At 36.2% G+C, this 24393-nt stretch overlaps 1 protein-coding gene across 7 annotated transcripts in view; it reads left to right on the forward strand.

Annotated features, from left to right (window-relative positions):
- LOC108713105 (ankyrin repeat domain-containing protein 26) overlaps nucleotides 1-24393 on the forward strand; it is a 70575-nt gene that overhangs the window by 3260 nt on the left and 42922 nt on the right. For 4 of the 7 annotated variants that reach the window (XM_018255863.2, XM_041588533.1, XM_018255861.2 and 1 more), the window contains exons 2-18: nucleotides 696-810; nucleotides 4983-5156; nucleotides 6465-6571; nucleotides 7175-7312; nucleotides 8868-9025; nucleotides 9268-9298; nucleotides 11095-11173; nucleotides 12390-12438; nucleotides 12834-14311; nucleotides 15266-15425; nucleotides 17554-17615; nucleotides 17910-18006; nucleotides 19384-19464; nucleotides 19670-19707; nucleotides 19796-19880; nucleotides 19975-20019; nucleotides 22565-22822. In XM_018255863.2, coding sequence (XP_018111352.1) covers nucleotides 696-810; nucleotides 4983-5156; nucleotides 6465-6571; nucleotides 7175-7312; nucleotides 8868-9025; nucleotides 9268-9298; nucleotides 11095-11173; nucleotides 12390-12438; nucleotides 12834-14311; nucleotides 15266-15425; nucleotides 17554-17615; nucleotides 17910-18006; nucleotides 19384-19464; nucleotides 19670-19707; nucleotides 19796-19880; nucleotides 19975-20019; nucleotides 22565-22822 — 3155 coding nt within the window. Of the gene's footprint in view, nucleotides 1-695; nucleotides 811-4982; nucleotides 5157-6464; nucleotides 6572-7174; nucleotides 7313-8867; nucleotides 9026-9265; nucleotides 9299-11094; nucleotides 11174-12389; nucleotides 12439-12525; nucleotides 12759-12833; nucleotides 14312-15265; nucleotides 15426-17553; nucleotides 17616-17909; nucleotides 18007-19383; nucleotides 19465-19669; nucleotides 19708-19795; nucleotides 19881-19974; nucleotides 20020-22564; nucleotides 22823-24393 lie in introns of those variants that run through there. The other 3 variants (XM_018255865.2, XM_018255862.2, XM_041588535.1) reach the window with 3 other exon arrangements.

Genomic DNA, 24393 nt, shown 5'->3' on the forward strand with positions numbered 1-24393 from the left:
GAGGTTTCTATTACTCCACCATAATCAGATATCAGAGCATTTTACAACATTGCACTTGCTGAAGCAGAGAATGTCTGGAATAAGATAACTGCATAATATGTTAATATCCCCCCTCCCCAGCCAGTGCAGTTTTGTCCTTTTAAAGGGGTGGTTCACCTTAGTATGTTATAGAATGGCTAATTCTAAGCAACTTTTCAATTGTCCTTCATTTGTTCTTTTTATAGTTAGTTTTTTGCCTTCTTCTTATGACTCTTTCCAGCTTTCAGATGCTACAAATTTCTTTCAAAGGCTACACATGTATTGTTGTTGCAACTTTTTATTTCTAATCTTTCTATTCAGGCACTGTTTTTATCAATGTTAATTTTTCACTTCTGGTTCCTTTATGACTACAATATAAAAGAACTTTAGGTCAGTGGGTAGAATAGTATTTGATCTAAAATGTTAACATGTTCAGATATTTATAGTTTTATAAGGTATAGGTCATGTGGGGTTCAAAGCAAAGGTTGTTATTAGAACTTCCTTAAAACTTTGTTACTCTTTAGTTTGCTCAGTAATACTGATTAGACTTGATGTTACAATATATTTCTCATTTTATAATTCTTTGTCTTGTAATCTGTAGTTGTGCTTGAAGTATTGATTTAATCAATATTATTCATACATGTGATTCTGATTGACAACTCTCTGGTTTCTTCTAGGACACCTTTGCATATTGCTTGTGCAAATGGACATCTGGATGCTGTTAAATTGTTACTCGAAAGCAAATCCAAATTAAACCTTTGTGACAATGACAGTAGGTCTCCATTACTAAAGGTAATTTCCACATTCTTTGTATTGAAGCTCTCCTATCATTGGTATTGTTTTGTTGTATTATTGTAAAACATATGTATTGCTACTTGTCAACATGAGATCTTATTACCTTCTGTATATTATATTCCTGTTTGCTTTTGACCTCTTGCTTTGGCTGCATTTTTATATACAGAAACTGTGCTAGTCTGCAAATCTGTTCTGAGGATTATCTTCACCAACAATAAATAGGTACAGTAGTTGGATGATACTTTCAGAGAGGTGCCCTCCAAATTTTTTTTGAAAAAAGGTTATCCAATGAAAACTCTGAATGAGATGTGTAAGATGGCCTTGTATAGTGATAGAAATTAATTATTAACTTTAAAGAATGTGAGCTGTGTTGGAGAATTTGCTAGTGGAGCTGCAGTGGTATTTAGCCTAAGATATAGCAGACGGTTTTATAGGGTTAAACACATAAATAAATATATACCTGTACTTCAAGGCAATGTGCATTTAGGATAGTGTTGGAATTGGGATTTAGAGCCGTAGCAAAATAGGCCCCCACCTTAGGATCTATATTAGCCCCCAGTTTTCCAAATATGAATAATGAACAGAGGGTATGGTTACATCAATTAAGCATGTTTTGATGTGGGGCAAACAGATGTCACATGTACTGTAGTGACAGTTTGGCAAGCTTTAATATGCAATGTGATGGGTGAGGTGTTTAAAGTGAGAATATATAAACTGTAAATCATATCTAGCGGTATATGAATTAACTTGTGAAAAGTGCATTAAACAGTATCTAGAGTGCACCATTAGACCCCTGAAAGCCAGAATATGGGAATATTTAAATTAGATTAAATCAAGTTAGTTTCAAAGTGTTACACTTTAAAATCTGCAAAGACCCTTTTTATATGCTTGTATAATCACTTTGTTTCCACTGGATGTGGTGTCTATCCTGTAACTTTTAACCCTAAGGTTCTGTTCCTGTACCCCGTCGAAGGCACACAAGTGTCAGTATATAACGTGGGTGGAACAGACCAGGTTGACGCAGTGGTACAAAATATCATATCCTTTATTCGACACTACCGTATATACCCGTGTATAAGCCGAGTTTTTCAGCATCCAAATGTGCTGAAAAAGTCTACCTCGGCTTATACTCTGGTCAGCGGGCAGTAGCTGAGATTGCAGTCACTTTTAATCATTCCTATACTAACAGTTCACTTGGGGAGAGACTGCAATATCCCACAATGCCCTCTGTTGGTTATATGAAAGAATAACAGTGCGCCCTCTGTTGGTTATATGAAAGAATAACAGTGACTGCAATATCACACAGCACCATCTGTTGGTTATATGAAAGAATAACAGTGACTGCAATATCACACAGCACCCACTGTTGGTTATATGAAAGAATAACAGTGCGCCCTCTGTTGGTTATATGAAAGAATAACAGTGACTGCAAAATCACACAGCGCCATCTGTTGGTTGTATGAAAGAATAACAGTGCGCCCTCTGTTGGTTATATGAAAGATTAACAGTGACTGCAATATCACACAGCGCCCTCTGTTGGTTATATGAAAGAATAACAGTGCGCCCTCTGTTGGTTACATGAAAGAATAACAGTGACTGCAATATCACACAGCACCCTCTGTTGGTTATATGAAAGAATAACAGTGACTGCAATATCACACAGCACCCACTGTTGGTTATATGAAAGAATAACAGTGTGCCCTCTGTTGGTTATATGAAAGAATAACAGTGACTGCAATATCACACAGCACCCTCTGTTGGTTATATGAAAGAATAACAGTGCGCCCTCTGTTGGTTATATGCATAACAGTGACTGCAATATCCCACAGCACCATCTGTTGGTTATATGGAAGAATAACAGTGACTGCAATATCACACAGCGCCCTCTGTTGGTTATACGAAAGATTAACAGTGACTGCAATATCACACAGCGCCCTCTGTTGGTTATATGAAAGAATAACAGTGACTGCAATATCACACAGCGCCCTCTGTTGGTTATACGAAAGATTAACAGTGATGGCAATATCAAACAGCACCCTCTGCACATGGTAGTGGGACAGTGGGACAATGCACACAGTAATCCGTTTGGCAATTCTCTGTCACCATCAACTTTGCAAAGAAGTTGATCGCTGGGGGGGTCGCTTTGGCAGAATGTGCGCTGCTGGGAGACAGGGCTGTAGTTGTGTCTAGGCTTATACTAGAGTCAATAAGTTTTCCCAGTTTTCGTAGGTAAAATTAGGTACCTCGGCTTATACTCGAGTATATACGGTACATATTTCGAGCCAAAATGCCCTTTATCAAGTGTCAACTTTTTATATGCTATTAGGAATGAAACCAAAGAAAATCTCAAAAAACAGCATATAGGTTGTGTCAACATATTTTTATGGCAGCCAGGATAAATATATCCAGTAATTGGAAGAAACCAAATGTACCTATGGTATCTCTTAAAACAAGAATAATACAAATAGCAACCAATGAAAAGCTTGGATATATTTTACAAAACGATATGGAGACATCTAATAAAATTTGGTTTCCATGGTTAATATATGAAAATGAGCCATTACTCCATCTAGCACTACATGTATGAGGAAACCTATGATAAAGAGGGGAACAGAATAATTAAAATTACTGCAGTAGTAGTTAATAGTAGCATAACGTAATAACCCTGGTTGCCAAAGGGATAGGGTTTTTTTTTAATTTTTTTTATGGGAATTATTGTAAGTTTTTTTTTTTCCTTTTTTTGTATGTCAAAAATTGGATAATAAAAAGAAAAAAAAATCAAGAAGTGAAAAAACTCCAGTTTGAAGACATTTTTTAGATTGTAACAATAGTGGAGTGAGCTTTTTGCAAGTTCAAGGTATTGAAAGAGTGACTCTGAGCCCTATAGGGGGAGATGTAAGAGCCAAGCTGTTGCATATGGAGGCTAAAAGGATTTATAAATTATGCATGAGACAGCCACAAGGTTTTGAAGGTTTGGTCTTTGATCTGAGCTGTTACTTTTAAACTGAAATTTTACCAATGTAATAAATGGTTTGACACACACACACACACTCTCTCTCCTTTTAAAAATTCAGTTTATTTTATTATAATGGTGTCTATGGGATACAGCCTTTCTATAATTCGGAGCATTCTGGAAAATGGGTTTCTGGATAACGGAACACACACACACTATATAATTTTTAATTGATTAAATTTAGTAAGTGTCTTATTTCTGAGAGATGAAGCTGATATTAAATTTCCCTTTTTGCAATAGATCCTCCTTTAAAAGAATGTTCAGTATAAAAATAAAAACTGGGTAAATAAAAATAAAAAATGTTCTAATATAGTTAGTTAGCCAAAAATGTAATATATAAAGGCTGGAGTAACTTGATGTCTAACATAATAGCCAGAACACTACTTCCTGCTTTGCAACTTTCTTGGTTTTCACTGATAGCTTACCAGGCAGTAACCAATATTTAGAAAGTTTCTTATTTCAGTATGCTGAAGCTTGTATTAAATTTTCATTTTCGCAATAGTTCCCCTTTAAACTGGAAGATAATACAATTGAGCTGTTTCAATATCTGGCATACTTGACCATTTACCAGAGGTACCTTCTTTGGCCCTCCCACTGTACCACACAAAATATACAGAGTCTACATGCATGTGGCTTTAACTCATGCTTCTGGTTTAACTCTGGATTTGAATTGGCATTTGATTACATTAGTTTGATTACTTCAAGATTTTTCATGTTAATGAATGAGCTGCCCTGTATAAACTTGTATAATCTGTTTCACTCAATTAAATATTATAAATGTGACATATGTCCCAAAGTACAAGTACCTGTTGGGTCCTTCAATACTAGATGCAGTTTATTTTTCACTTGTGGTGAGATCTGAGAAGATGCAACAATCTGCCCATGAAAAAAAAAAATTGTTATTGTTTGAGAATACTGGGCAATGTTGACTGTTTGATTAAATAAAAGCTTCATCGACACAGTCATGTAGTTTAGTTTCTTTGCTTTTTAAATACTGTATAAATAAATGTGTTTGTATATTTGTCATTCTGCATATTTTGCTGTAGAACTGCCATTGTGTGGGGCATACAGAGTTATAAAGATGAGAAGTAATCCATTTGCTAATTGTTAATTAGTATACCAGAAATGCTTTTATTCCTTTTTCTTTTATTACCAGGCCATTCAGTGTCAACAAGAAAGCTGTGCTATAGCTTTGCTTGAACATAATGCAGACCCCAATCTTGTGGATATTAATGGAAATGCTGCTCTTCACCTGGCTGCTCTTATTCCATCTGTGTCCATTGCTAAGCAGCTGCTTGAACATGGAGCTAACATCAATGCTATTAATAAGGTAAAGTCTTCCATAAAAATTCTTATTTTAGGACCATTGCAATAGATTTTTTTTTCTTTGTAAAGCATTCAGATCCCTTCGAGAACATTACAGTTCCCTCTTAGAATAAAAGGCATTACACATGTCATGGTAAACAGACATTTATCATTTGTTAATAATTTTCCTTATTTTGTGACTTTTAATTAATACGTTTAGTGCAGCTTTACAACTAAACGCTTCCTACTGAAAGCTATTTAATGGCTGCAAATGTGGTGTGCAACCTGCAATTTTTTTATTCCTAATGCTGAATTTTTCCCCACAGTTACAATGTAATTGTAGACCTCCACAGATACAGTATGCTCTTGCTGCAATTGTGTCTGATTTATTACACTGCACACCATTGCAATCAAAATTGTTTTAGTGGGGATTCTATTTAATTTCCAGAATTCTGCATTAAAATGAATTTGTGATAAACACTTTTTTCAGTTCAGTTGTTTTCAGATTGTTCACCATAAGCAAAGACTTTTCTCAATTGCTTTCCATCTTTTGTGATGTACCGGTTTCCCAAAATTTAAGTTTAAAATTTAATGTTCCTGTCTGTAATGCTTCGGTCTGGCATCTTAGTAATCCAGAAGCATTAGGTGATGCATTTCTTAGCAGTATTTGTAGAATATTATAAAACTATTGTATCAATAGCTGTCTTTAAAGGGGATCTCCAGCTTCCAAACCAAAATTTGATAAAGAGGCACACATAACACAGAAACCCCTAATACATCCATCACAGTTAACAGTTTTTCTCTTTCTGCATCATTTGAAATCCTGGCAGGGAAGGAGGGACTAAACAACTCCACATCTTACAGCCAACATGCTGGAACTACATAACCCACAATGCATTGCACTGTGATGTTCCATCCTTATTGAAATCATGTGTGCAGGGAATTGTGCGGTTTGGAGTATGAAGGCTGAGGACAGATGGCTGCTGATACAAAGTAACAGTAGTCAGCCAGCTCAGCAAAGTAGTCAGACAGATCAGCATGGGGCTAGGCATAGCTGAGGTAAGTAAGTTTGACTTTCAGTATTGGAACAATGGAGGTGTAAGAAAGATGTTTTGGATTAAGCAGAATCTGTGTTATACCTGACTTGATTGCTTTTAAGTGTTGTGATGACTAGGGGCATGGAAGTAGGTTTAATGAAGTCTTCTCTTGATTGTAGACTTTGACAATAATATGCTTACCTCTTGGAATGTGTTTTTGACGTTTTCTTCACAATTTAAAGATTTCTGTACTCGTGATTCAGTTGTCTTCCATGATCTTCTTTTTTTTTTTTTAGGAAGGGTGTACTCCACTTATTCTTGCAGTCACAGAAAGTAATGAAGAAATGGTAGAGTTTCTGCTCAAAGAAGGATCCGATATTAATGCATGTGACAGAAGTGGCAGGTAAGTTGTTATTGAAAAGTATCTGATTGTGGCCTTCTGCTGACTTTGTGCTGAAATTAAATGCAAGATTGTCAGCTCTAAATATTCACATTGAGACTGCATGTACAAATTTCACGCAAAGGTGGTAAAAGCATTCAATCACACTCTCATAAGTTGTATCTTATTTATATTGGAGTCAGTTAATATGATCTTTGGGTAACCATGAAAGTTGTAGAGACAGCTCGCCAATTATGGGTTTTTGTCTGTACCAATGGAAATATAACATAAAATGATAACTGAGCCCCCAGTCCCACAAGAAGGGGTCAAAGATGAAATTTGACACCAGATTTTATTATTTTTTTGTTATTAAAATTCCTAAAATATATTATGTGTATCTTCTATGTTGCTGCTCTCTGGGACATACTTCAAACTGATGTCTTTTTCATAATTTTTTGGATATAATAAATAAACTCTTTGCACTGGGGCACATTGTCCCCCCCCCTTTTTTTTGAAGTGTGTGCAGAGGTCATTTTACCATGATATGTATTTTATTTTTGTATTATATAATATATATTCCATTTTTGTGTAATTCCAAAATGTTAACGGTTCTCTCTTGATCCACAGAACATCACTTATGATTTCTTCAAATAACGGTCAGAACAATTTGGTTAGAATGTTACTCCAGCATGAGGCTGATATCAACATGAAGGATGAAAAAGGCTGGACTGCTGATGATTATGGCGTTATGAATGGGCATCATGCGTAAGTTTAAATATAATCCTTGCAGTGTGTTTTTCTTGTGAAAGAAAAAATAATGAATGAAATAAAGCACACTGCAGATTTACCAGACATGAACCACCACTGTACCATCTACCTTATACTCCATATTTCATGGCTTTGTAACTGTCTTCATTTTATTTTACACAAAACCCATACCGGTGGTAAACTGCTTTTGCAGTGTCTGGAGATCAGTAGTAGATAAGGCCAGAAGAGATCAGAGGCAATTCTCTGACAAACTGAGAATAAGCAATGAGTTTAGGAGGCAGACAAAGGAATGGCACAGTTAGGGTCTGGTGAAACCTGGAGTATACAACAGCATAACTAAGTGTTTTATAAAGGCCTATAAATTGCATCCTTAAAGGGGACCCGTCACACAAAAAAAATTATTCAAAATCCTATTTTATCACATTAGTCAAGCAAAATGAACTTTAATTACACTGTATAAATTATTTGAATCTTGTTTCCTTCAGTCTGAGAATTCATAATTATAGCAAGCAGGCAGGAGCCATTTTGTGGACACTGTTATTAAGGCAAATCTTGCATCATCTCAGAGTCTTGTTTGTGCAGCAGAATGGGGGACCCGATGTCCATTCCCACGCCCTGGCTACACGATTAATCGGTGAAGAGAGTGGGGGAAAATGGGGAGAGCAGTGACATCTAGGAAGTGCTGAATGGAGAGTGAAAGCAATTGTCTGCCCCGCCTCTATGCCTAGGCATAGAGGAGGGGCAGACAATATTTGATTGACAGCTGAGATTTTTAAATGAGCTTACAACAGCTATGAATACTGTAATAAAAAACTGAAATTGGATTTCATGTCTAAATTGAAAAAGACTTATATTATACAGATTTTTATGTCTGGGTGAGAGGTCCACTTTAAATTCACAATACATTGTGAATGTTTCTTTTTGCAGCTTTGGTGTTCTCCCTTCTTTTAGCTTGTGTAGATCCCAATGTTAGTAATTTGCTGTCATTGTGACTTGGGAAATAGAGAAATGTTATTGAATTACTGTAATTTATACTTCCAAGTCACTCTTCATGGCAGCATGCACCAACCACCCTTCTTTCAGTTTTACTTGGTTACCAAGATTATGGGGCTACGGGAGTGGAGGCTTATATGTGATGTTTTACCTTTTCCTGTCCCATGACCTATGGAATTACCCAATGTTATTAAATGCTGTAATGAAGAGTGACTTGTAAATAGAAATTAAGGTCTACATCAACCAGATGTTTCATTATAGAAACCGCTTATTATATTCCTAAGCATTTCCAGTGATAACAGAGACAAAGAGATAGATAGCTGTTACCAAGGGATATCATTTTATAAATACATATATTTATTATATTCATTTCCATATGCATATGTGCACAAGTATTCATTGTTATGAGCATTCTTTAATAAAAGAGGTAGATCAGTAAACATATACATTTAAACAAAAATGACTTATTAGGGTAATAACCTTTTTGCATTTTGTTTTCCCGTACATGTTCTGTTTCTGCACAACATTTTGGGAAACATTGTCTTAACTTGTTTTACAGTTGCTCACATTTGATTATTGAACATGGTTCAAAAAAAAGACCAACTATGTCTCCATGTTATGAAAGCAATCAAAGGAGAAAGACCTCCACATTCAACACTCCAAACAGAACTGGTGAAAATGGTTGTAGTTCGGTCAGCCCTGCAACAAACAAAAAAGGTATTCACTGCCTTTGAAAGTCGTTTTTCTTCAGTGACACTAAAAACTACTTTTCAAATTATTAATGTACTTAAAAGTTAACTATAGGGTATGTTGATAATTTATCATTACCTTTTACAAATGTTAGTTCTAGCTTTTCAGCAATCTTGTGAGACAAACAAAGCATGTATATACAAATCTGTATGTACTCATAGTGTACATAGATTTTCATTGCTGTTAATATGTTGTTGTTTTTTTTTCAGATAGTCAGTCTCAAGTAGAGTCTGGAAGTTGGTAAGCATTTCTTGTGGGTTTTTTTTTCATCATAATAAAGGATGGGAGAGTTCTCTCAAAACATGTAACATATTTATAACAATTTCAAAATAACTGGAAAGTGATTTATATGTATATTGTTTGAAACCTGAAAAAATAACTTAGACAATAACATGGTCCTTTAGTGCATAACCAGCTCATCTGTCAATACCTTGTAATACCTTAGCTGCAGATCCTCAGTAATTATGAGGCAAGACAAATCTTCCTAATTCTGTGTTCTTGGGGGAAAAAAAACACTGCAAATATTGTTTTTTTAGGCTGCAAATTCCCTAGTCATTGAAATACTGTGTATAGTACTGTGCAAAAGTTTTGGCTCTTTAGATAAGACTGCACAATAACATTTGTGATTTTATATCTTCACATTAATATATTAGTGGCAAAAAATGAGGGATGGGTGTGGGGGTGCTACAACCACACCATGCAGGTTTGGCAGTTCTTACTGGCTTGATAACTTTACAATCATAACTTTGTAACAAAAATTCCACGATTTGAAAATATTTGCACTTGCACAATAAAACAGGGGACCGGGAAATGTGCACTGATCCTTCCCCTCACTTTTCTATACACATAAGTCATTTTGTACCATGGCAAAAGTGAGCATTGCCGGGAAGACTATTATCCAGGCAAACATTGTGCAACAGACAGGTGTTTCCATTGTGCTGTCCAACTCCAAGCTCTTCTGTAGAACCACAAATACAGTGGCAAGGTTAAGGAAAACACCATGGTCAGCTATGGAAGAGTACTCTACTTCCCTTGGAAATTAGAATATGTCCAACACTGCTGTCACCATATAAGTGGCAGAAACCACTAGGACCCTTTTACACAACCTGCAGTTCAAAAAACATGTATCAGAAAAAAAAAATCAAATAATACAGGAGGCACTGTTGTCTCACGGCGGGGAGATTCAATTCATGGGGGTTTAACTGGTGATTGATGTGCTGCTGGAGACAGAGCAGGGTCCAAGCAAAGCTGTTGCTGTCTCAGAGGGCATAGCTTGAGTACCCTAATGTATAGGCCTGGCACTGGAATAATCTATCATGCAAGTACTTCCAAAAACATATGCAATGTACCTAAGACAATTTATATTGTGTTAAAGAAAATGGGTGGTCACAACAAATATCGGTTTTGTTTGTTTTTTAATTTTGTTTACTGCAATTTCTAGGACTTTTCTTGATTTAATAATAATTATTCATGACATTAAAAGCATTCACAAAATACAGCATTTTTTACAACTGCCTAAAAAGTTTGCCCAATACTGAATATATCCATACTGTGCAAAATCATAGTAAACCATGGCAAAAGTGAGCGATGCAAAAAAAAAAAATGCAAGGTCATATTGGCTGTACACTGCATGCAATTGCCTTGCACCCAGCATAAGGAAAAGCACTGTTAATGTGGCAGAAAAGAGTTGTAGTGTGAGTTAAACGTGAATGTTTGGCATGTTGTGTAGATAGATATATTGATAAACTGCATTTCCCAAATTGTGAGCTATGCCAATGACAGTCCCAACATGTGCCTTCCAAGATGGCTGCAAGGTAACACAAACTGGACATATTTTTCTGCTTTCAGCTTCTAATGCCAGCAAAAATCTTCGCTTAATTTGCCAACTCTGACATGGTTCTGCCAGAAAATAAGAATCCTTTCATAATGGCTGCAAGGCAGCTTCACACAGTGTACCGCCAATATGGGAAACCAGTGCTATGTCTCCTTTACTGAACATTATTAGGATTAAATCCTCTTTTTATTTATTTTTATAGTGTATCTGACAAGTCAGGAGATGTTGACTCATGGCCTTCTTCAGACGAAGACAATGATGACTTAGATTTTTGTCCAAAGGTATACTAGAATTTAAAAAGTATTTATTCATAAGGTTGTAAGTGAGTGATTGGCTCCCTCAAAGTAGTGATCATATGTACAATTTTTAATGCTATATATTTACCTGTACAGTATTAAAATACAACCAAAAATGTGAAATACATGTAATATTTAATTAGACTATTTTGGACCACTCTTTGAATCTGATCATATAAAATCATCCGGTATGTGTCTTAATTCACTTCATTTAATTAATTTTGTAGTCTTGCATCCTCCACGCATACATTTTATTCTGATTATCATTGTAATGAAAAACATGAAGACTGGCATTTTATTTTAGATCACCTTTTTAATTCATACATTTAACTTAATTTACATTTGCAATCTTCAGTTTTTTATTTTCTTGTGGTTTTTAAAATATTTATATTTCTTGTTTTGCAAATCACATGCTTGAAATTTCAAGTACCATGGTTGCCAGGCTTAATTTACTATAGCAAAGTCTTTTATCAACGAACCAAAGTACATATATACATCCTGTGTGATTGTGTGTGTGTGTGTGTGTGTGTGTGTGTGTGTGTGTGTGTGTGTATATATATATATACACACATACAGACTTCAAATACAGTCCGAAATATAACTATATACAGTACTAATCGCTATTCTAACTAGCTGTAGGTTGTAAGATCACACTAGCCTTGGATTTTATGCTTGTTCAAGAAATCATCCAAGCCACTCTTAAATGCATTAACGGAATCTGCCATCACATCATCACCCGGCAGGATATTCACTACCCGCACCAGGAAGAAGTACATATGCTGCTTCAAATTAAATTTCATTTTCTAGGGGAGTGCACTGGTGTGTTAATCTTTTCTATGGGGAAAAAATCCTGACCATCTGTCTATAATATTCTCTAATGTACTTGTCATGTCCTCTCACAAGCAAAAATATTTGTCATGTCCTCTCACAAGCAAATTTTCTATAGAGAAAACAATCCCGACCTTGATAGTCACACAGTCCCAGTTTGTCTCCCATCCCTCATACCAGTTTAGTTGCACATCTCTGCATTCCTTCCAGCTCATTAAAACAAAAAAGACAAAATTATGTTTTCATCTTTCAAGGTAATGCCCTTTTTTTATTCAAGACAATACTTTATTTGCCGCTGGATATTGAAATAGGGTTTGGATTCACTGTGTGTGTATGTAATTATTAATTGTTTTTATTTGTAATACATTTATAGAAGACTCCAAAGCCAAGCTTAACACAACTTCTGGAAAAGAAAAAACATGGTTAGTAAAAAATATTTTTATTTGTATTAAAAATCTTTAAATACCAGATTTTATGTCAAATTATATTTTTCTTTGTTTTTGATGTAGCTTTGGGAAAATCTAGTATTGCTACAACACAACCTGTAGGCTTTACTCTGCATAGTACCTCAATTAGTGAAGATGAATCCCTTCATGGTAGTCAAGATGAAGATGTGAACAATCAACAACATCCTAAACCTTTTTCCCAAACACCTGCCTTCCCGCATCCTTTGTATTTTTCTCCTGGTTCCTTTACAAAACCGCCCCAGATGGCTTCTTCTCCCCTTCCGACCATTACTAAGGTAAAATGTTTATTAATACTGCTTCAGTAATTGATTTTGTGTTTTATTCTTTTTCTTTACCTTACTTTCGGGAAGACAATAAGAAGGCAAATTCCGAGCCACGTTCAGATATAGTCAAGAAAAGAACTTGTAAAAATAATATTTCTAACCCAAGCTCTCATGAGAATGATGCTGTGAATGAAGACAATAAACTGGAGGATAAAGAGAATGAAGTGGCTGAAAAGTTTGTGAATGAGGTTGAAGAAAATGAACTTGAGGCAACTTCTGGACAGTGTGAACATTTAGATTGTGAGGAAGAATCTGAGCAGTGTGAGGAAGAATCTGAGCAGTGTGAGAATGAAGACTGTGAGGAGGATTCTGAGCAGTGTGAGAATGAAGACTGTGAGGAGAATTCTGAAGAGTGTGAAGATGAAGAATGTGATGAGGAAGATTCTGAAGAGGGTGAAGAATGTGATGAGGAAGATTCTGAACACTGTGAGGGTAAAGAATCTGAAGAAAATTCTGAACAAAATGAGGGGGAAGAATTTGAAGACAATTCTGAACAAAATGAGGGGGAAGAATTTGAAGAAAATTCTGAACAAAATGAGGGGGAAGAATTTAAGGAAGATTCTGATCAGTGTAGGGATGAAAAATTTGATAAATTCGACCATGATGATACATCTGTAGACTGTGTAAATGGTAAAGAAGTGCTTCAGCAGTCTGGAAATGAAGATTGTGAAGATGTTTCTGTACGGCATGAGGAGAGATGCTGCAAAGATGCCACCCCACTGTATTATTGTGAAGACTTTGAAAATCACTCTGCACAATGTGAAAAGGAAGTCTGCAAAGATGATTCTAGACAATATAAGGAAAAAGAACATGAAAATGACCCTGGACAGTGTGAGAAAAAAGAACATAATGGTGACCCCGGACAATGTAAAATTCGGGAAAGTGTCAATTTTACTCAGGAAGAAGATTTTAAAACTGCACCTACATATGGAAAAAGTGAAGATGGCATAAGTTCATCTTTAAAATATCAAGAAAATGATTATGAAAACTTTGAGCAACACACTGGCAAAAATAACACTCTAATAGATGAGCATGTTGATCCCGAAGCATCAGCAAGTCTGCACCATTTAGCTTTGGATAATACCAGTGAAAAGACTGAGAAGAAAAATGTTCCATCGACAAGTAGACAAAATGTCATTAATAAACAAACGTTTTCAAAGATGCATCTCAAAAACACTTCTGATGACAATATGTACACTGGGCAACCATTACAAGATTTCAAAAATGTTTCAGACGGTGATGGCATTCCAGTTTCTTTGATAACTGGATTGTATGAGAATTCTGATGAGAATGTAACTTCACTAACTGAAAATGAAATAACTTCATTAGCCAACAAAGTTGAAACCTTTGATAAAAAAGATGAAAAAATATGTCCTTTCAAAGGCAAACTGGATTCTCCATTTATCAATACCTTAGCTGATAATAAAATTGAGAAAGGATCCAATCTGAACTTAAAGGACGACACATTTATGTACGATGCACAAACACAAATATCAAAGATACATGTAAGTACTGAAAAAGGTAAAGTACAGTGTTTGTGGGTTGTTTTTTTTTTTTTGCATTAGTTTCAGATCTCATACCTACCACTTCTTTAAGTGGGCAGTTTTCAATATAGAGGGTTTGCCAGCAAGGGTTTGGGCTTCAGGTTGCACTGCAGCCATTGATGAACAAATGTCTGTAAAGTTGGGAGGTATGATGAATTCATCAGACTTTGTCAGTTTGTAATTTCTTCTTGTTTTCATGAGTCTGCTTCTTTAAAGGAGAACTAAAGTCTACATTAGGCCAGAAAATACCCTGGGCCAGTGCAGTTTTCTGCTGATAGGAGCACCGGCCCTGGGTATCAGGTAAGCTATTACAATCATGGCGGTGGTGGGTATTTGCCTAATATTTGAACCCCCCCCAATGATTGTGACTTTAATTCTCCTTCAGTTCTCCCAGTGTGTGCCTGCTTAGACATAGCTTCTGCATTGAATTTACTTTTATAAGATTGCTTTGCATATAATTAAATAATATACCAAGATGATTAAAGTTTAACAAACTGGGAACTCCCCATATAATAAAAGGAGGCTAAAATCTGAATTTTGAATTTACAGGTCAACTATCTATGATTTTTAACTCTTCAAATTTTCTGAAATTACAGCATTATTGTGAAAAATCTGTAAAAGAATAAGTATTTTCTGTGTAACCAAAGCATTTACAATGCACAGATTTTGACTGTTGAATTCAGGTGTAATACTTGTACATAATACAGGGGCAAACTTGTAAATAATATGGAGAGAAACTGGTGCTACAAATATAGAGTAGTTGTTTTTTGTGGAACATGGATAATTAATATTATACAAAGTTGCATAGGTAAGCTTTGGAACCAAAGGTAAATTGGTGGACTTTGGACTACTGTGTTATGTCTTCACATTACAGTTTCCGAGGGCTGATTAGTCCAATTTCATATTTTCCTTTAGCACGGTTCTTCAAATGCAGATGATGAAAATGACAATAGTGATTTTGAAGAATCTGTAGAAAGAAGTCCCATTAAAGCAAACATGCATTCTCTTAGCTTATCTGGTGAAACATATTCTGAAGAAAAGCTGCAAGATATTGAAGGTCCTGCTGTTAGAAAAGGTGTGTAGATTGTTACACATATTTGGTGTGATTCTTATTTGGTATTTACCATGAATTAAGACGTCTTTCACAGCATGACACATTTTACATATCGTTCTTTTTTTGGCTGATGAATTAAAGTGGTTGTTCACTATTGAGTTAACATTTAGGGGCACATTTACTATGGGTCGAATATCGAGGGTTAATTAACCCTCAATATTCGACCGTCAAAGTAAAATCCTTCGACTTTGAATATCGAAGTCGAAGGATTTACTGCATTTCCTTTGATCGAACGATTCGAAGGATTTTAATCCATTGATCGAACGAAATTCCTTTGATCAAAAAAACCTAGGAAAGCCTATGGGGACCTTCCCCATAGGCTAACATTGATGCTCGGTAGGTTTTAGGTGGCGAAGTAGGGGTCAAAGAGACAGTACTTCGACTATCGAATGGTCGAATAGTCGAACGATTTTTAGTTTGATTCAAAGTCGTAGTTGAACGTCGAAGTAGCCAATTCGATGCTCGAAGTTGCCAAAAAAACACTTCGAAATTCGAAGTAATATTCTGAGACAATTGGTTTGGGGTTTGTGAGTTATTTAACTTTTTATTCAGCAGCTCTCCAGTTTGCAATTTCAGCTATCTGGTTGCTAGTTAATTACTTGCCTTACTCAGCATCTGTTTTTTTTAAGATGGGATGAGTGACCCACATTTGAAAGCTGCAAAGAGTCAGAAAAAGAAGGCAAATAATTTAATCTATAAAAAAAAAATATTGAAGTCCAATTGAATAGTTGCTTAGAATTAACCATTCTATAACATACAGGGGGTGAACCACCCCTTTAAATGTAAGTATGTGCCATAAAACTGTTAGTATGATAACTGGGGAAACATCGCCTTAAAGGAGAAGGAAAGCCCCAGGGCGCAAAACCCCTCCCCCCCTCCCTCCTCCCCCCTGGCCTACCTGTCCCCCTGGGCAAATGCCCCTAACTTGTTACTCACCCCTCTGCGCAGGTCCTGTCCACGGAGTTCGCAGTCGCCATCTTCTCCCACGCGCGTCTTCTTCCTGCTCTGACCGGCGTCTTCTGGCGCATGCGCAGTAGGAACAGGTACCGGTACAGCTCTATTGTGCATGCGCCGAATGTCACGAAGTTTTCCGATTTCACTTCGTGACATTCGGCGCATGCGCAATAGAGCTGTACCGGTACCTGTTCCTACTGCGCATGCGCCAGAAGACGCCGGTCAGAGCAGGAAGAAGACGCGCGTGGGAGAAGATGGCGACTGCGAACTCCGTGGACAGGACCTGCGCAGAGGGGTGAGTAACAAGTTAGGGGCATTTGCCCAGGGGGACAGGTAGGCCAGGGGGGAGGAGGGAGGGGGGGCAACACAGGGGAGGGGGGGAGGGGTTTTGCGCCCTGGGGCTTTCCTTCTCCTTTAAGGCAGAGGTCCTCAAATGTTTTACTTGTGAGCCACATTCAAATGTAAAAAAGAGTTGGGGAGCAACACAAGTATGAAAAAACTCCATCGGGATACCAAATAAGTGCTGTGATTGGCTATTTGGTAGCCCATATGTGGACTTGAAGACTACAGGATGCTCTGTCTGGCAGTACACCCTGTTTTTTATGCAACCAAAACTTGCCTCCAAGGCAGTAATTCAAAATTAAGCATTTGCTTTGAGGCCAATGAGAGCAATATCCATGGGGTCGGTGAGCATCATGTTGCTCACGAGCCACTGGTTGGGGATCATTGCCTTAAGGTTTCCAGGAATTGGCAGTGCCAACATGAAATTGGTTAATGTGTAATCTTGACTATGAGGGTCTGAGTTTTTGAATTAAATCTCCTGCCAGCTAAGATTCCTCCTCTCTTCAATTGGCATTGAACCTGCAAACTGTACCCCCATTTGGTGGTATCCCTGAATTGAAGTGTATATTTCCAGGTTTGGCCATAATTTATGGACTCACTTATTCCAATTTACATAGGTGTACTGGAGACCGCAGATTAAGGATCTAGTAGATTTATTTGTACAATTCTTAACATAGTCTTTTAAGTTTGGCTTTCCTTTTCCTACTTCACTTTATAGCTAACAGACTAGTCTATTAAACTGGAATTATAATCAGTCCATTCCAACATCTATGTTCTTCTTTTATTCAAACAGTGGAATTAATGTCTGAACTGGGTTTAGAAGATGATGATATTGAATCTCCGTGGGATTCTGAGGTATGAGTAATTAAATTTTTTTCTCCAAATATTTATACATTTTCCCCATTCTGTCATTTATCAAAAATGTAAAAGAAAAAGAAAATCCTCTGCACCTATGTTAATATATTTAGGACATTGATATTTAGTGCATTAAGCTAAGAAATGCCCTTCACTTTAAATGAAACAGGGATTGATGAAACAGGATAAATTGTGGTAGAGAACAATTTTGTGTGTGCAGATTCCCCGTGAAGCCACCCTTCTGTGTGTGCAGATCTTTTTATAATGTTATTGTGTTTTTATTTTTCATTGTAGTCTGCTTCTGAAAGTTCCAAAAAACAAGTTGTTAGTGACTTACCTTTGCCTGCTGCCAAAACACCCATGCAGTGTATTTCAGAGGAATCAAATGAGGGTATGGCCTGTATGCATTTTTTTTTTTTGAGTGATTATTACGCTTAAGTTTTGCTTCAGATGTAATGCAGTGAGTCATAGCCAGAGCTTTTGGATGAACGTTTGGGACTTGCGAGTCACAACTGCGGGGTCTGTGTTGGTATGACAACACTGTCTCAATGATTAATATATGTGCATAAGGTGAACAAACTGATGCACATTTCTTACTATTATTAAGCTCAGGAAAACCAAGTAGACATTTGCTTATTCTATTTTACTGTACTGAAAGAATAAAACTGATAGCGGTTGGGTGTCAGATATTCATTGACAGTTAGATCTAATATAGGATAGGACAGGATTTCTGGTGATTTTAAAAAGTGAGCTCTAACACATCTTCTAGGCAAAAGAAGCCCCCTTATTACACATATTGGATCTAACTGTCAATTAATATCTGACACCCAACTGCTGCATGAAGAGAGAATGAAGAGAAACAGATGAAGATAAACTTGATTTTTTCAGAAAGAATTTTTAATTGATTGTATTTAGAAAGTTTCTTATTTCAGTGTGATGAAGCTTATATTAAATTTTCATTTTCGCGATAGTTACCCTTTAATTAAAGAAGTAGGCTAGAAATGTTGTACATTACGTTTTGGGCTTCTGTGCTAGCCGAAGGCAACCACAGCCCTTTAGCAGGGAATATATGAGGCTCCAAATATGCCCTAGTAGCTCCCAAACATTTTTTCTGCTGATTCAATGCACATGCTCTTTGCGGCTGTCTGTTACTGAGCTTAGGGACATTTCCTATCTCAGTCAGAGGCATCGCTTTGGGGGAAAGGATGGGTTTGTTTATAAAGAGACTACTCTGTGAGCTGCTGATTTTAGATCCAGATCCTACCCTGATTAGTGCAAGTAATTACAAATACCTACATAACAATAGTTCAGCACAAACCCTAATCATTGAACTAATGTTGAAAATACAGCCCCTTTAATGAGTTAATACAAATTCATTTTAAAAAGCAGCGCTGGTCCTGACATCACCTTCTTAATTTAAATTGGAGCTTTTCTGGGGGTTTTTTCATATAATTTCCCTGCATTTTACTAATATAGTGTTTTGCGCTGAAAAAAAAAATCCGTACCAGTTATGAGAGACACCTAAACCTCTCAATCTTACAGGTAATATAATCTTAATCAAAACTGCTTACTGCCTACAGTAAATCCTTGTTAATCTGTATATTTATTAGAAGGTTTACTATTTTTTTTCTGTTTCATTTGATGTTTCTCTAAATTGATGTATGTTCACAAATTGTGTACATTAGTTCACAAAACAATTATTTCAAAAAACGTAAATGTCAGCGTAAACTAGAAAAGAATATTAAATATACTTTGGTTCCTTCGCTAGATGTGTTTTACAGACCTTCCTTTATAAGGCCATCAAGAAACATTCCAAAGCAAGATGTGTGCTGGCCTGGCTGCCAAAGTGGTAGGAGTCTTACAGACAGAATAAAAAACAAGTATAATGATCATTATAACCACACTAATAGACCCAGTTACTTTGCCATACTAATATATTGCTTTAATTTAATATAATTTCTGGCTTCAGATCAGCGAACAAACATGGCCTTGCATGTTATCTAATATATATTAATGCTATTTCATGGTATTTAACTTTTTTGTTCTTTCCTCAGAGTTTTCAGAGAAAAGTGTGTCCATGGAATCTAAAAAGGTACTCTAAAGTTTAAACTGTTTTATAATCAGAGTCCATTCTCATGATTGTTTACTTATTATTTTTTAATCATTATAAACTTAAACAGCCAAAGTTGGTTCATGGATCTTTACAGAAACATGTTTCTCCAAGCTTATCTGTGGCAAAAGAAAGTGAGGGAACAGTAAAGCCAGGTAAAAAATATTCCAAAAAATCTGTTTAATGAGCCATAAATACAGAAATGTTAGAAATATTTCATAACTTGATCTCTGTGTACTTTTGTTTTAGATTTAATGGACGATTTAGGATTAGATGATGCTGAGGACATAGAAGGTAGTATATGAGTTGTGTTTTTTTTAAGTTCCATTATTTCTAATTTGTGTACTGTGCTGAAAGTACAGCATCTTTTATGTGTCGTCATGCTGTTAATTTGGTTAACCAAGTACTTAAAGGAGAAAGAAAAGTGAGATCACTAGGTGGAACCAAATGTTATTCACCCCCCAGTGATAATAATTGCTTATCTGAGACCCTGGGCTGGTTCTCCCATTTATTGAAAACTGCATTGGCTGCGGGTAATTTTTTGTACCAAGACTGAATATAGAGAAGATCCAGAAAAAAAGATGATGATATCCAGCAGTTGAACGCTAGGCAGTTTTCGGCAAAAATGTGCTTCAGCCTGGGGCCTCAAGTAAGTGATTATAATCACTGCAGGTGTGCTTAGCATTTTGGCACTCTCAGTGATCATAATTTTCTCCTTTAAGTCATATTTTATTGTATTTTTCCACCAGTAAATTTCAGTAATTTTGATGCAGAATCTATTAATATTGATATGTGTGTGCCCCCCTCCAAAGATCTGTGCCTCTGTTTTTTTTTTTTCCACTTCATAATTCCTGCTCTTTTTTAATTAGATTAGAGCTTGTGCAATGGATCCGGCTGCAGGCAGGGCAAGGGGTTGATTCAAGCGTAGGAGCTGGTTCTCAGCCTGTGTTTTTCAGCAGACCAAGTTTCAGCCCTGTGTAACAGACTTAAGGGGCAGCTTCATCAAAATATGAGATTAGAACTCACCAAAGAAAAACTCACTTCCTATTTATTCCTGTGGGACTTTTAGAATTGTATTTATGAATGGAGTTCACCATTTGCCATATCCCATAGGAATCAATAGAAAGTGGGTAAGTTTTTCTGTGATGTGCTCTAAATTCACACTTTCATAAATCTGCCCCTTAAAGTATCTTTGATTATATGGGCTCACATCCCCTGTTATCTTTGTGACACTTTGGGCGTATTTATTAACATTGGACTCGCATAACCTGTGAAGTTGGCCATAGCAACCAATCAGCAGTAAGACAGTCACCTACAAGTTAGAAAACAAAAATGAAGATCTGATCTGGTTGCTATGAGTAACATTACCAGTGATGTTTGTCTTCAATGTTAATAAATATGTGTTAACAGGCAAGATACAGTGCAGGACCATCAAACCACTAGAAAGGGTTAAAGACACATGCTGTAGGAATATATTGGTAAGTAGTATAGGTTTACATTACATAGCTGTAGTGTGCAGTATGAGAGAACTGAAGCTACAGTCAGAGTTTCCTCATTTTGAGGAAACAAACGTTAAATCTGTCTTAAAAATGTATTTTTCTAATTATTAAAAGCCCCATAAAATATGGTATTTGCCTGTTGCCAGTATATGGGGTATAGTATTTCTTTATATAATTAGAGTTTAATTTTTATTCATGCTCATTTGGTTGCAATCTTTGGGTGTATTTAAAATGGCAAGAAATAAATAATAAATTGATGTTACACTTTACCCTACCTTTTTGTAGGGAAATAGTGGATCGCCTTACAACAAACGCATCAATTCTAACATAACTGTTTGTGTGCAGCCTAATAGAAATGCAACTGGAAATTATTATCCCTCACTCGGCTTCTGTTTCTCTTCATTCTCTCCTCATGCAGGAGTTGGGTTTTAGATAATCATTGACAGTTAGATCCAATATATTTTATAGGTGGGCTTCTTTTGCCTAGAAGATGTATTAGTTCACTCTATTAAAATCACCAGAAATCCTGTGTCTCTACATGCAGAATTTGTGCAAAAGGCAGTTCTTTTGTTAAATTTTGTTTGTTAAAGTATAGGATCCCTTATCCGGAAACCGGATATCCAGAAAGCTCAGGATTACGGAATGGCTCTCTCCCACAGACTCCATTTTATCCAAATAATCGAAATTTTTAAAAATGATTTCCTTTTTCTCTGTAATAATAAAGCAGTAGCTTGTACTTGATCCCAACTAAGATATAATTAATCCTTATTGGAAGCAAAACCAGCCTATTCGGTTTATTTAATCTTTAAATGAATTTCTAGTAGACGTAAGGCATGAAGACCCAAATTACGGAAAGATCCATTATCCGGAAAACCCAAGGTCCCGAGCATTCTGGATAACCGGTCCCATACTTGTACTGGAATTGTTTATTTGAGTGAGCTCTAATACATCTGCTAGGAAAGGAAGCCCCCCCTATAAGATAGATTGGATCTAACTGTCAATGAAAATCTGACACCCAACTGCTGAATGAAGAGAAACAGATGCTCAGAGAGGAATGTTGAAGATAAACTAGATTATTTCAGAAACAATGCAGAATTTTTAATTGATTATATTTACAAAGTTTCTCATTTCAGAATGATTAATTTTATATTAAATTTTAATTTTTGCAATAGTTCCCCTTTAAATTGTCAGTTGGAAATCATTTATGTTGGGTGCTGTAAATTACAGAGCATCTGATAAAAATATTTAATGAATATTTTATTTTTTAACTCTTTAAATCTGCATTTTTTTTTCAGTTAATTAAATTAACAAATTTGTGTATTGTTAATATGTTATTTAAGATGCATCAGACTGGGACTCTGCTAGCCTTTCACCAAAATATACAATGCCCCATCAAAGGGCTACATCTCAAGTTCAGAACAGAAGAGAAGAAACAGAGCCACGGGCTGAGGCTCCTTTACCAACATTCAGCACTATTATTCCTCCTGTGCCTTTACAAAAAGAAGTGGAACCTGATGAGGATGGTCACTCTACAACATCAGAAGATGAATTTAATTCCACTAATGATGCTGTCCCAGAACTTCCAAATTGCAAAGAAGGTGATTTTTGTTGTATCTTGTTAAAATTAGTTAATTTTATGAGGAGTGATAATAATGTCAATATTAAATTGATTCTGACATGCAGAGGTATGGGATCTGCTAATGATATGGGGTATGTTATCCAGACACCTGTTATCCAGAATGCTCCAAATTATAGGAAGTCCATCTCCCATAGACATTATTTTAATGAAATCATTCAAAATTTTGAATGAAACGATATGTTGCACTTAATGGTAACTAAGATCAAATCAATCCTTACTGGAGGCAAAACAATCCTATTGGGTTTAATCTGTATAGAAAAACTATACCCCAAAAATGAATACCTAAGCAACAGATAGTTTGCATCATATTAAGTGACATATTACATAATTTTTCCAAACTGGAATATGTATTTAAGTAAATATTGCCCTTTGACATACAAATTTAAAAGGACATTTTCGTTTTATAAGCCCTGTGGGTGCGGCTTCTTGGAGGAGGTGTGTGTGTGTGTAGAGAGGATTTGCATGAAGAATCAAACGATCAACCAAGCTCAATTAGACAGAGTATATTGCCTATACCTGGGGCTAATTCTAATGAATGGCCCGCCCACCTCTACAGTATCATGGCTAGGCACAGGGGTGCAGCCTGAACACTACTTTGAGTATGTGATATTATCCCAGATATTCACCAGAAGGTTTAGTTTGGCATTTGAAATTTATGCTTGAGTAGGCCTACGATTGAATTCGCATACCTAGAGAGGCCTGTTGTTATAACCAGTGTGCATGTTTTTATCCCACTTTCTATATCTTATTTTTCTGTATTTATACACATAGAACAGTAACACTATGGTTCTATAACTAATGAGGGTGGGGGTGGAGTTGAGAGTTGCCTAGCAACTTGTTTGGCGCCTTTTTTTGAATTTAAACTGTCACTTCCTGTTGAGCACTGTTTGTCCTTGAGAAAGGTTCCTGTGAGGAACCAAAACGTCGGATTTAATAGACCTAATTTTTTATTTTCACCATATCAATACGTTTGATTCTTCATGCAAATCCTGTGAGTGCCGGTACCAAGTGCAGTCCTTATTTATTCTATAACCAGAGCACCCAGGTTGTTTGGTATACTTCAAGGTGTGCAGCCTGCCCCCACCATTCCCTATAATATATATATCTATATATATATATATATATATATATATATATATATCTATATATAAAATGCTGGCTTAGTTCCCATAAAGTAAAAATTGTATATGTCTGCCAGAGAGTTATGGGACCTGTGATCCCAGGCTGTAACCAATCAGTGACTTGAGGGGGGGCCACATGGGTCATAACCGTTTGCTTTTGAATCTGAGCTGAAAGCTGAGGATCAATTGAAAACACACTGAACAGATATGTCCCATGTGGCCCCCCTTAAAGTTGCTGACAAACTCAGAGTTATAGAGCTGAAAAGAAGGAAGTAGTGTTCTGTTCTGTTACACATCCAGTCACTCCAGAATATATAACTATATTAAAAACATTTTGTATTTTGCTATGCTTATCTATTTACCAAGTTTTTATTTTTATACTGAACTGTTCCTTTAAGGCTTGGCATTC

Source organism: Xenopus laevis, chromosome 3S (assembly GCF_017654675.1).
Source record: "Xenopus laevis strain J_2021 chromosome 3S, Xenopus_laevis_v10.1, whole genome shotgun sequence".
Classification (NCBI taxonomy): Eukaryota; Metazoa; Chordata; class Amphibia; order Anura; family Pipidae; genus Xenopus; species Xenopus laevis.